The sequence below is a fragment of the Sceloporus undulatus genome, chromosome 1 (genome assembly GCF_019175285.1).
Source record: "Sceloporus undulatus isolate JIND9_A2432 ecotype Alabama chromosome 1, SceUnd_v1.1, whole genome shotgun sequence".
Taxonomy (NCBI): Eukaryota; Metazoa; Chordata; class Lepidosauria; order Squamata; family Phrynosomatidae; genus Sceloporus; species Sceloporus undulatus.
The window spans coordinates 117,374,501-117,387,809 of NC_056522.1; the positions used below are offsets into that span (position 1 = coordinate 117,374,501).

Here is a 13,309-nt window from a genome sequence, read left to right on the forward strand (position 1 = left end):
CCCACCTCTCCAGTGGATCGAGGCGGGTTATAACAGTAAAAAATTACAATAATAAAAACAATAATAAAATACATACATACAACATCAACATTATAAAATCATATTAAAATCACTAAAACATCAAAATTTGTGTAAGACATCTTGGGGTAGTCAAGGTAATCCATATCAGTGGGAGTAAGATGATCAGAGAAGGCCTGTTGGAAGAGATCTGTCTTGACTGCTTTCTTAAAGCCATCAAGATTGGTGATATGTCAGATCTCTTCTGACAGGCCATTCCATAATTTAGGAGCCGATGAAAAGGCCCTCTGGGTAACTACAGCCAACCTGGTTTTTATTGGTTGCAGAAAATTTTTCCCAGAGGACCTGATTGTGCAGTGTAGATTGTATGGAAGGAGGCATTCTCGCAAGTAAGCTGGACCCAAGCCATTTGAGGCTTTAAAGGTAATTACCAACACCTTGTACTGTGTTTGGAAATTAATAGGCAGCTAGTGCAGGGGTTTTAGGATTGGTGTTATATGATCGCCTCTAGATTTTCCGGCAACCAATCTGGCTGTCATATTTTGAACTAATTGAAGTTTCCGAACTAGGCAGAAGGGTAGCCCCATGTAGAGTGCATTACAGGAGTGTAGTCGAGAGATTACCAGTGTGTGTACTAACAATTCTAGGTCCCCTGGCTCCAGGTAGGATCACAGCTGGCGTATCAGCCGAAGCTGATAACAAGCACTCCTAACCGTCGCGTCTGTTTGAGCTGTCATTTGGGAGTACTCCCAAGCTGTGAACACAGTCCTTTAGGGGTAGTGTGACCCCATCCAGAACCGGTTGACATATCTCCATACCTGGATTAGGGGTCCCTATAGCAAGTACCTCCGTTTTCTCTGGATTCAGTTTTAGTCTGTTTTTCGTCATCCAGTCCATTACTGCTTTTAGACAGAGGAGAGATGCCATCCTTAGTCGTTGCAGTAGTCCGAAGCATGGAGAAATGTATTTGGGTGTCAACAGCGTATTGTTCGAGCTGCATCTGAGTATATCATCCTCAGATTGCGCTGAAAGTTGGCTCCTGAAACAGCAGTGAGCACATTAGAGATTCAACACTTTCTTCTGATGAGAGGGCAGCAAAGGAGGAGGATGGGCAAATGCTTGCTCCTCAGGGCTCCTCCACTGCCCAGCTTTCTCCCGAGGAGAGGGCCAGTGGTGGGGAGAGAAAGACAGGTGAACACTCACCCCTCAAGGCTTCTTAGCCATCCAGCTTTCTCCCAAGGAGAGGACTGGGTGGCCAAGGAAGAGGTTGAAGAATGCTCATCCTTCAAGTCTCCTCTGCTGCCCGGCTTTCTCCTGAGGAGAGAGACAAGTGGAGGTGGCAGAGGAGGAGGAGGGGTGAAGGCTTGCCTCTCAAAGAGCCACTGTGGATACAAAAAGGCCTGTGCCGAGCCCCAAACTTTTACCCTCTACTTATCCATGGGTCATGCCAAATTCCATAGTTTAGACCCGAAAACCTGCCCTCGATTTATAGATGAGATTGATTTATAGTGGAGTATATATGGTTGTTAGGATGTAGGCTCCCTATGCATGTGTAGATCAAGGCATTAGTAAACTTTTCTTTAATTGTAAGCTACAGTACTTGCTTTGTTTTGCTATTTTAGTCAGTTTCTGTTCCCAGAAAAGCAGTGTCAGACTGGAGTATGTTCTTCCATTACTGTGTAGATGAAAGCTAATCTCTAGTAGACTTACCATATATACTCATCTATAAGTCAAAATTTATGCTAATAACCTGACCCCAGAATCCTTGGTATACTTATATACAGGTCAGTACAGTAATAGTACTGAGAAAGAAATGGCTTGTGAGTTAGTGAGTGCCCCTCCTTTCCCAGGGAACAAGGAAAGAGCCCAGATTGCTTTTTTCAAGGTGCGTGTGTATGTCTCCCTCTTTCCCAGGAAAGAGGGAAAGAGTCCCAGTTGCTTTCCTCACCCCTCCTCTCTTTTCCAGAGAGGAGGGAAAGAAGGAGACACATGTGCCTTGCCAAAAGCGATGGGGGCTCTTTCCCTGCTCCCTGGGAAAGAGGGAGACATATACACACACGTGTGTGCCTTGCAAAAAGCAGTGGGGGCTGTTTCCCTGCTCCCTGGAAAAGGAAGGAAAGAGCCACGATTATGTTTTACAAGGAGAGAGTGCATGTATGTCTCCTTTTTTTCCAGGGAGGAAGGAAACAGCCCCAATTGCATTTTGCAAGGAGAAAGTGCATGTGTGTGGGGCGCTTTGTCATTTACATCCTTTGTTACATGCCCCTAAGTTGTACCCTCAACTTATCCCCAGGTCATACCAAAATCTAAAATTTTGTCCCTAAAACCTGCCCTCGACTTATACATGGAGTCAACTTGTCACGAGTTATATACAGTAGATTTGATATTATTTTGATATTTAAAAATTTTGCTTCCTAAACAAATGCTGAAGCCTTAGGAAACGTGAATTGCCCCACAATTAACTGAGGATTCAGGCTTCCAATCTGTTTTCTCATTAGTCAGATTAGTTTTGGTGTGCTTTAATGTTCAAACTGGAATAGTATATGTTAAATTACATGTATGTAGCAATTGCTGTTAAAACGCTTTTGATGTTGCGCAGCGCGTGAGGCAACACGTCAACGTTTAGCATCAGATTTTCCCCCTTCATGATTGTAGTCAGCAGCTTGTGACCTGGAGAAACACCTCTCCCTTTCTTAATGAGCAAAGAGACACTGTAAACTTCTCTCATATGAAGCTTTTATTCTTAGAAGGAGTTCCACTGTGTACAACAATAATTACATCCACACCATCCACACTAGTAACAACCCTCTCTGAAGTACAATGCTCGTCACTACTCTAGCAAAGGGTCCGTGAGGCTATAGGACTTGCCTCTCCCTCTGTGTCACAAAGGATCCAGCCACCCTCCTGAGTGACTTTTCAGACTGGCAGCATTCTATAATACTTATAGCACTTGTTGACTATCCTTTTGATGTCACTTCCTGTTTAAATGCCTAATCATTATGCCTCACAGTAACCCTTTAATGCCTGGTTACTATTAAAACCCACATTGTACATTTTCCTTGTGACTCTATATCCTAACAATTGCTATAGTGAAGGATAACAGCTGAAATAGTTGGATGCTAGGAGCAAATTTCACTTCGCTCTTCTATGTGTGCCTCATACTGACAATGTTGATGGGACTGTTTTATTCTAGCTGAAATAGCTGATGAAGTAGAGTCCAAAGAAATCCAGCTTAATGAAGAAATTCAAGCCCTTAGCTTTATTTCTATATTTCATATAACAAAAATATTCTTAACATATTTATTCATAGATCTGTCTTGGCTTGAGTATCTTGTTACTCAGGTAAACCTACATAAATGAAAGTTCCATCCTCAGATTTAACAGATACGTAAGGAATTGTGCAAACAATTGACTAAGGAATTTATTAAAGCATTGCAAAGATTTAATAAGTACTGCTTTCTTCAGCTTGAGGCACAGAATTTATTTCATTTCCTGACATCTTGCAGTTGTCCTGGATGACTAAGATCCCGTGTAAGATTCTCAATATACATTTTAATGAAACTTCTCTAAACTTTATGTGTACCATGTTGTTCTTTGCAGTATACCATACAGAAAAAGGATGAAGATGCATACCCATATGCACCTTGTGTAGGGCTAAATGTACATATGTACAAATAAAGTATTTAGGAATTCAGCTGCACACTGTGTTTGCATTTTTAAAAACAAAAAAGCAATTAATTTATGAATAGACAAATTTCTATAATTCTGTGATACCAGAACAAACAAATGGATTGGAGAGAGCCATATAACACTACTCACTGGCTTTCTGCAAGCATTTAAAATAACAAGAAGAATGTTAGATCATGTCAATTATCCATGTAACTGAGCATCCTGCTTCCCACTGTGATCAGGGGTCAGAGTATGATGGCATTAGATCTCCCCAGCAAATGGTATTCAATCAGATATATCAGTTTCTATACAAACATCAAAGTTCTATCTTCTAATAGATCTTTAATGATAGATGAATTTTTCTAATTCCCCCCCATAATAGCATATATACAGATGAATAAAGAAGAAATCGACGTAACAAACGACACAGAATTGCACCAGGCTGCACAAACTTTGTGTGTTTTCCTCTCTCTGTGGCATATTGTTCTCAACTTGTCCTCTGATATTGGCATGTAGTGAGTTTCCCTGCTGCCAGAAGGGGCATTCAGTGAAGTGTGGTACAGTGAACATGATATCATCTTTTGATTATACTGAGATGTAACATGACAGAGGGAGAAAGAGGTACAGGCCTGCTGCTTTCAAGAGTTGTCTGATAATTTTCTGTAATTTCTACTTCCATACTAAGAAAATGTTTTTTTAAAAAAAAACAACAGAAGAAGCTGCAGATGTTTCTAGGAGCTTGTACTCTTACCTTCTCTGATTCCCTAAACTTTTCTTACCCTTTTATGTCCTACAATTTTGCAATTAAGTCAGATTTTAGGCTGTCATGAGTTGTTCTGTTAACTTGGAACAAATTTTGCAACCACCATGTAGATCAGATTTGTATGTGCGGTTGCAATCAGAATGAAATGGGGGGAAAGGTGTTGTGGTTTTTTTGGTGTTGTTTTGAGGATTACCTTTGAAATAACCTTTTTCTGTTTTGTGTAGTCTGTGTCTGTTTTCTGCTCCTTTTCTCTTTATCTAGTCAACACATTTACTTTTAAATTTGCTTTTAAACTTCCCTGTGTGGTGTTGCCTCATATCATGAAACATACATTTGCTAGAAATTGTAGCAGTTTTTGTCATACAGTCAGCCCTTCCCTTATGCGGGGATCTGTTCTGGGACCCCCCTTTCTGCATAAGAGAAATATTACATATGCTCAAGCCCCATTAAAAACAATGGGGCTCATGCACGTGGCGTGGTGCGCACACCATGGGCATGCGTGCCATTGCTACTTCTGTCACACGTATGCCCTGCCCGTGTATGACATGGGCGCACTGTAAAAATGTTTGACATTACACTCTAGAGAGTGACTTTGAAATTTATGTCTCTCAGGTAACTCATCTTCTATGTCATTATTTCCTAGTACATTACCAGCTCAGCATAACTGTTGTGCATAAAACTTAAATAGTAACAGTTGGACTGCCGTACAGTATTATTATGATAGGAAGTTGGCACTAATCGCTTTTTTCCATTAGCAATTGAACATAGCATTCATGTTTCAAGTGCAAGGTACGTTTTGGCATCAAACAACATCAACAGAAGATGTATTTTCCCTCAAAACATTATTCTTACTTCATTCTGTGACTGTCTCAGCTCTTTTTATTTAAAACTGGCTTGGAACGTTTCTTGAGCATGCCCTCTTCCATGAGTGGGTCCAAGGTAAATCTGGATTCACTGGTAGAGTTCTGGATAATCTGCATCTGTTTTGTTATATTTGTTTGCAAATGAACTTAATATTGTTAATGAGAGTATTCATTTTTCATAACATTAATGTTCTATACATGCTTTTCTTTTTATAGGTGGGAAACCCTTTGGTCTGAGCCACCTTCCAAGGTGAATTCATCTCAAGCACGTCAATTTATGCCTAGTATCAAACAGATAAACTTTCCTACAAATTTAATACGACTGGAAATAAACAGTTCCCTTTTGGATTATTACACTGAATTGGATGCAGTAGTTCTACATGGCTTAAGAGAGAGGCCTGTACTTTCACATAATACTTCAGTTATTGGTATGAATGATCTGGGTAATGATGAAGATGAAGAGAGAAACAGCTGCAGTATGGACAGTCTTAATAAACAGTTCCGTGCTGCTGGCTTCAGGGAATGGACAACTAATGGATACTTTGATAAATTGCCTTATGAGGTAAAGAAATTGGGCTTCTTATTAGGATGAAGTGGAATTGCAATAACAATTTATATTATAAGGGTTAATGACTTCATGTATGGTTCTTGCAATTGTATGATTTTTTTTTTGTAAAATATCATAAGCTTAGTATATATTAGTAAACTCTGTGCTCTTCTCACAGTTCCAAACAAAAATCCATCAGTGATACTTTTATTGGCCAACTGAAATGCCTGCAAAAGATACCTTCCCTAGCATACCATCTTTACAGAAACAACATGCAGGCATCTAACTAATATCTCTAATTGGTTTTTTTCTCCTGTTTGATTTGTAACATCTTGCCTGATGAAGAAATCCATGAAGCTTCGAAAGCTTACAACAAGCATATTGTGCATTTCAGATGGTCAATAAAGGTATCACTGATGGATTTTTGTTTGGATTTGTTAAATGGCCAACACAGCTACCTCTGAATGTTTTCTTCTCACAGTGTTATACAAATACAAGTATTCATCAGAATACTAAAAATCTAGTGTTGTTGTGGTTCACCGTTATCAGTTTTGACTTGTGGTGACCCTTTGCGTGGGAAACCTCAAATTGTCCTGGTCAACAACAGCCCTGCTGAGGTCTTGCAAAGTCAGGGCACCAGCTTTCTTGATTAAGCAGGCCATTTGTAATATGGTCTTCTTTTCCTAATGTCTTCCCCTTTACTAAGTATTTATTTGTTTCCACAGAGTCAGATTGTTTCATGACATGTCCAAAATATAATAGCCTCCGTTTAGTCAATTAGGATTCAAGGGAGATTTCAGGCATGATTTCTTGTCAGACCCATTTATTTGTCTTTATGGCAGTCCTTGGTATCTACGTAACGCTAATCCAGCACCACATTTCAAATGGGTTGATTCTTTTCCTGTCAGCATTCTTCATAATCCAGTTTTTGTACCCTTACATAGAACTTGGGAATACTGAACCATCAATGAATCTGGCTTTTGGCATTTAATGATATATCTTGAGGACAGTTGAAGATCTTATGTAGTTTTTTCATAGCTGCCCTTCCAAGTCTTGTGATTTCTTCTACTTTATTATGTAATTCATTTTTATCTTAATTTTATTTCATTTTTCAACTGTAACCCTACTTCTGCATTTTCTTCCATGACTTTCATGTTGTTCCAAGTCTTTGCTATTTTATGCTAGTAATATAATGTCATTTGCATATTGTAAATTATTGATGTTCCTTCTCCCATGTTTCTAACCTTTTCCCTCTAATTCTGCTTTCTTTGTGATATGTTCTAGGTATAAATTAAATGTATGTGATAAAATGCAGCCATGTTCCATGAGAGTGGCCTCATTTTCCAGAATATAGGTTAAGCAGCAGGACAATAAAAAGCTGTGGCACCCATCTTTCTTTTAGAGTGATCCGTTTAGTTGCATGGTCTCTACTATCAAAGGCTTTGCTCTAATCTATAAATTGTCAGTGGGTTTTCTTCTGAAATCATTTGGTACACTGCACCAAATGTTTGCAATATGGTCTTGAATACCTCTTCCTTTTCTTGATCCAGTTTGGGCATCTGACATTTCTGACTCCATAAATGGCAAAAGGCTTTCTTGTAAAATCTTGAGCATCACTTTGCAAAGCAAGTTTGATGCAGTGACCCAATTGTTACAACAGTCCTCTTTCCTGGGGGAAAGTCATCTTCTTAGAATGCATTTTGGGTGTTTCCAATCCTGGGACATGGTTTTGTTTCCCATATTTGTTTTCAGGTTTTTGTTATAATTTGGATAGTTTCCATCTATATAATTTGAAACAGCTCTATTGATTTGCCATTTATTCCTTGTGATTTATTTCTCCTTAGTGCTTTGCATGGTTCTTTCTGTGGTCTGTAAATTCTACAGAGATGTTCTTTATAGCAGTGCTACTCGCAATGGTGGTCAAAGTGTTGGTCTGTGATCTATTGTCTCCCAGTACCTGGTAATTTCCAAAGAGATTCTCCACCAGAGTTACCACCTATAATTGCTTCTACCCAATAACTTACCCTCTTTGTGTTAAGGGGTTGACACATTTAGTCTGACTCTTCTCTGAAAAACTGTTTGGCTTAGTGGTCCTACCAGTAGCAGTGCTACTGACAGCATAGTGCTTTTCCTCACAGGAGTACACAAACCCACACCACAGAATGGTAGTGCCAGTGTAAGAAAAAAATCAGCATAAATCTGTTAATCCTCAATTGTCCAGAGTAAAGATTTTCTTCTCTATTCCTTTGATTTGTTATAGGACTCTTAAAAATAATGTAATATTTGACTATTATGCAAAATGCTTTTTAAAATGAACATGTTTGTTCATTCACTTGTCTTTATTATAGAAGAAATTAGTCCCAGTTTGTGAAATTTTATTATATCAATCATTTATTTACTCACAATGTGTGGGGTTTTTTCCCCTTTTGGAAAGAGATAAGGTTATCATTTTAAATCCTCCATCAGCTAAGATGATCACCACAGTCATTATGAAAACCTTTTGTAGTTTTTGTGAAGATTTTAAAAGTCCTTCCATAGTCTTTTCACTGTTATGTAAACTGGGTATTTTAATGAAGAAACATCAAAAATAGATAGCAGCTGCCATCCCTCTCCCCCCCCCCATATGTGTAATAATCACAGTGGGTTTGATAATGATGCATGTTATATGTTTGTTTTGAAAACCATGTATGCAGCAGCTTTTGGAGAAATTGTGCTTTACGTTAGGGTACACACATATGTTGTATGTCAGATATCAGGCTCTAAACTAGTAAGATTAATGGGTGTTAGCACACGGGCTTGGAAACTTATCTTTGGTTTAACTGAAAGCAAAAAGTACTTCAGTTACATTCTAATGTCATAGTCCTAGTGACATTTCATTATACCCTTTTCATTTTAGGTGTTATGAAATATAATTCTAGTCTAAAGTGGGATTAGCGTTTCTGGTGATACTGAGAAGAGATCTTTATCTCTGATGCAGAGTTAGTGTTATATGGGTTATCAGATGCATTAAAAATGAAATTAGTTAAAAGGGATATTATCACATTTTCATGGCCTTACTAACTACCAACTGTGACAGAGAAATAGGAAAAGCAACATTTTCTTCTCTTTGAACAATTTCCCTATTATGGCGGGAATCCACACCTCCTGCCATTTCACAGATTCTCAGTCTCTCTCCAACTTCATTACATTTAATTATGTATATGCAAAGGTTTTTCAAATTCTGGAAAACAAATCTGAAATACAGAACACTTCTGGTCCCAAGCATTTCATTACATATATTAATGGCAAACTTGAGTTTTCTAATGTGTACATGTGAACTTAAAATATGTACTTAAGATGTTATACTTGAGTCTTGTTTTAATGTCAGAATAGTAAGTTATAGATGAGTTGTGTGCATTTCTCTTTATATTCATCAAAATCTAGCTCCATTAACTTTAATGGAAGTAAATTAAACCTGTATTTAATTCTCCTACTGAAATTAACAGGACTTGGAAATACATCAGTTGGATCATGCCAGATAGAGTTCATTTTGTAAAATAGCTGATCTTGTACCTACATGTGAAAAGAGGTTATATATATGCAAAGAGGTCTGATGTACAAAAAAACAAATCTTAAAGGTAGAAAACCAGAGTTTGAAAAAGTCAGTGTCTACAGTTTAGAAACTTTAAAAAGAGGAAGCAAGTACAAAATGAAAAAATGACTGGGAATGCCTTTTGCCCCCAACATGAAGTAGTTGGAATGTAATGAGAAGGGAAAGATCTATGTTATAATTAACTTAACTAGAATGAAAGTTAACATTTTAATATTGTGTATCAGTCAGTCTGATCTGTTTGTGTATGTTTTTCCAATTCAGCTTATCCAACTGGTTTTGAGTCACCTTACAGTTCCAGATCTGTGTCGACTGTCACAGACATGTAAACTACTCTATCAACACTGTTGTGATCCTTTACAGTATATTCACCTCAGTTTGCAGCCTTATTGGGCAAGGATAAATGACACAGCATTGGAACACCTACAGTCTCGTTGTATCCTTGTCCAGTGGCTGAATTTATCTTGGGCAGGGAACAGAGGAACCATTTCCCTTTCTGCCTTTAGCAGGTGAGTGATGATGAATTGTGGTAAATACTAGAAAATCTTGCCCTACCCCAGGAGGGATTCAGGAGCTATTTAATGCATTTTCCCCTTATTAAGATTGTTCTAGTACAGTAACAGTAAATTACACACAGAAAATTTTCCATAGATGGCTTTGCAAATGCAGCAGAATATGTAAAGTTACTTTTAATATAGATATATATAATGACATGTTGAATCCATTGAATGGTGTTCTGGATATCAGAGCGTCATCCTGCCTCTGATCAGTTATGGATAGCTTCAGCATGTCATTGTATAATTTATTTCTAATTCAAGGTCCTGAACTGTAAGGACCAATAAAGTAAATAAAAATAAACACAGCAGAAGCAATATTAGTAAAGCAGAGAAAATTACTTTGCCTCTTCCAGTACACCATAGCATCAAGTAAATATAAAGCACTCATTTCTTGTAAAAAGAACTGAGAAAAGTAGGCTATGACCAGCAACCCATTCAATAACAATTGCAGTACTACAGTTCTGCTTTAAACTGCTATCCATCCTAGGGAATCCTGGAGTTTGTAGTTTGGTGAGGTGGTAGAGCTCTCTGGTTGAGAACTGTAAACAGCCTTCCCTAAACTGCAGATCCCAGATTTAAATTAAATTTTTATTGTCTTTTGTCTTGGTTCCCACATGGCCAAAAGAGGCATGACTTTTGCCTACACTGAAATCCCTCAAAACCAACTAAACTGCACTAGAGACAACATATGTACAAAATGTCGGCTTGTGACTCCAACACCACCACTTTTTGTCGGACTGTGTGATTTTTTAATATATTTTGCCAGATGATGAAGCCAGTGGAGCTTTGAAAGCTTGCATTATGTGTTTTGTTCATTTTTGGCTGGCCAATAAAGTTATCACTCTTTTGTGGATTTGGGATCTTGTTTTTTAAAAGAGTTCTTGTTACATAGTTTTTAGAAATAACTTTGGGGTGTAAGTGTATGAACACCTTACCTTAAACATTTTATTCATTATTCTGCAAGACAATATTCCACAATCCATTTTTTTCATATTTTCTGGGGGATATGGCTGGATTGTCCTATTCCCCCCCCCCCCCCCCCCCCCCCGGTCTTTACATCTCTAACTAGAAGTCATGAAGTAAAAAAAATAAAAATAAAGTAGCCATCTTTTTGCTTAATTGTAACTCATATTATACACAAACCTGGCAAATATAGAAAATGTTGTCTATAATAGAGAAAATGCTAATTCTTTCATGCTTAGTTGGTTGCAGAAATTTTGGCAACCATGAAAGTTAGGACTAGAGTTTGTAGTTTACTGAAGGGTTACTTCCTTTTCCTATAGGGCAAAAACCTAAGAAGGGAGGTGTATTATTTGGCACTTGAATAACTCTTCTGAATTAATCTGCCATCTGAAAGTTAATTCCATTAACATTTTATTATGCTGCATTCTGCAAAATGTCTTATTAAATCTTACTGATGTCACCAATGAGTAGGTTGCCTTGGATTTTAGCCTTCAGATAGCATTACTTTGATTTTAATGTATGCTTCCAGGTGGGGGCTAGTTCTAGAATGTCCATTTAAAACTATGTAGATGACTATTTTTTGTTAATTTTTTTGAAGACGCAAGTTTCGGTAGAGTATTAGTAACTCTAAAGGAATAGAGCAAATTAGAATAGTGGGCTAAGAAATCTGGCAAGCAAACAGTATATTACCAAGAGAGGATAGAATGCTTCAGGCATGTGAACATCCTGAGGCAAAGCTGAAGGTAATTTAACTTATTGATAATGTCCATCTCCTTAGGGCTAAATAAGAATGTGATAATGTTTCACTCTGGGGTATTATGAAGTTTCCTAAACTTCTACACTTGTGCTGAAAAGGGAAGTCTGTGATAAACTAAACAGAACTGCAAACACAGGTATTAATATAATACATCTGAAATTGTTTACACTGTTCTGCCTGTGAGAATGTAACATGTGAGTAAACAAGATCTATAGACACATTACATACAGAAAGTTTTATTTTTGAATCACTGGAGTAGTAGAATTTTGACATTGCTTGAAATTTCAATTGCAAGAGGAGGAAATCTATACTGTTACAGATTATTCTATTGCTTTAGAAGCAAGACATAATATGTCTGAGTAAAAGTAATATTGCTTGTATAAAAATAAAGGTTTATGTATTACAAACAACATGGTAAAAATGTTTGCATCAAATCTTTTTCTTTGTATATTCTTACTTTTTTTTAGCCAATAAAAATCAAGCACTTCAAAGGCATGTTTATAACAGAAGTTTTATTGGGTACTATTTACTTCCAGGGGGCGCAGTGGCTGAAGTATTTAAGACACTGATTCTATTGATTGCAAGATCAGCAAGTTGGCAGTTTGAGGCCCAAGCACTGTGTGATGGGGTGAGCTCCCATTACTAGTCCCACCTTCTGCCAACCTAGCAGTTCAGAAGCATGTAAATGCAAGTAGATAGATAGGTACCACTTTGATGGGAAGGTAACAGCATTCTGTGCCATCATGCTGGCTACATGACCACAGAGTCTTTGACAATGCTGGCTCTTCAGGTTAGTAACGGAAATGAGCACTGACCCCAACATTCAGACATGGCTTGACATTCTTGTCAAAGGGGAATACCTTTACCTTTACTATTTACTTCCAACTGAAGTGAAACTGAAAACTTGATTTAAAGAGAGCTTGGTTGCTTCCTAGTGTTCTTAACTTTTTCAAACACACAGAGTTATCAGATTTGGCCTCTGCAATTTATTTGATCTGATGACCTAAATTAGTACCTTTTTTGGCTTCAAAACGTTTATTATTTCTCTAAATAATTTGAACTAAAGTTTTTCAGTGAAATTAAAAATATCCTAGCTGTTAAGAGAATTATATTAAGACAATGCACTCCCTTGGACTGAGGTGGAGTCTCCTTCTTTGGTGGTTTTTAAACAGAGGCTGGATACTTAGCCATCTGTCTGGGGTGTTTGGATTGCTTATTCCTGCATGGCAGAATGTGGGTTGGACTGGGTGGCCCTTGTGGTCTCTTCCAACTCTATTGATTCTGTTCGTTCAGAAATAAATATAGACACTCTAAGAATCATTTCCCTTTATTCTATTTTACAAATACAACTTTTGGATATTTTCTCTTAATAAAAAGACATATATGAGAATGATGTCCCTGCATGCTCTAAATTCACACCTTTTATTTCCTCATTTCTTGGTGTGGCACACACAGTTAATCCAAGAAATCTTCTATTAACCATAGTTTCCCAGCTATTTGGAAAGCTATGTTACTAACTGTAGGAGAAATCAATATGTGAAATCACTATCTGAAATTGATTAAAGATTCTGGCATATTCTGGC

The 13,309-nt window shown here is 37.6% G+C and overlaps 1 protein-coding gene across 2 annotated transcripts in view; it reads left to right on the forward strand.

Annotated features, from left to right (window-relative positions):
- The window catches only part of FBXL4 (F-box and leucine rich repeat protein 4), a 40,970-nt gene that overhangs the window by 10,536 nt on the left and 17,125 nt on the right, over positions 1 to 13,309 (forward strand). For both annotated transcript variants that reach the window (XM_042442702.1, XM_042442692.1), the window contains 2 exons: positions 5,530 to 5,875; positions 9,714 to 9,958. In XM_042442702.1, the coding sequence (XP_042298636.1) occupies positions 5,530 to 5,875; positions 9,714 to 9,958 (591 nt within the window). The remainder of the gene's footprint in view (positions 1 to 5,529; positions 5,876 to 9,713; positions 9,959 to 13,309) is intronic.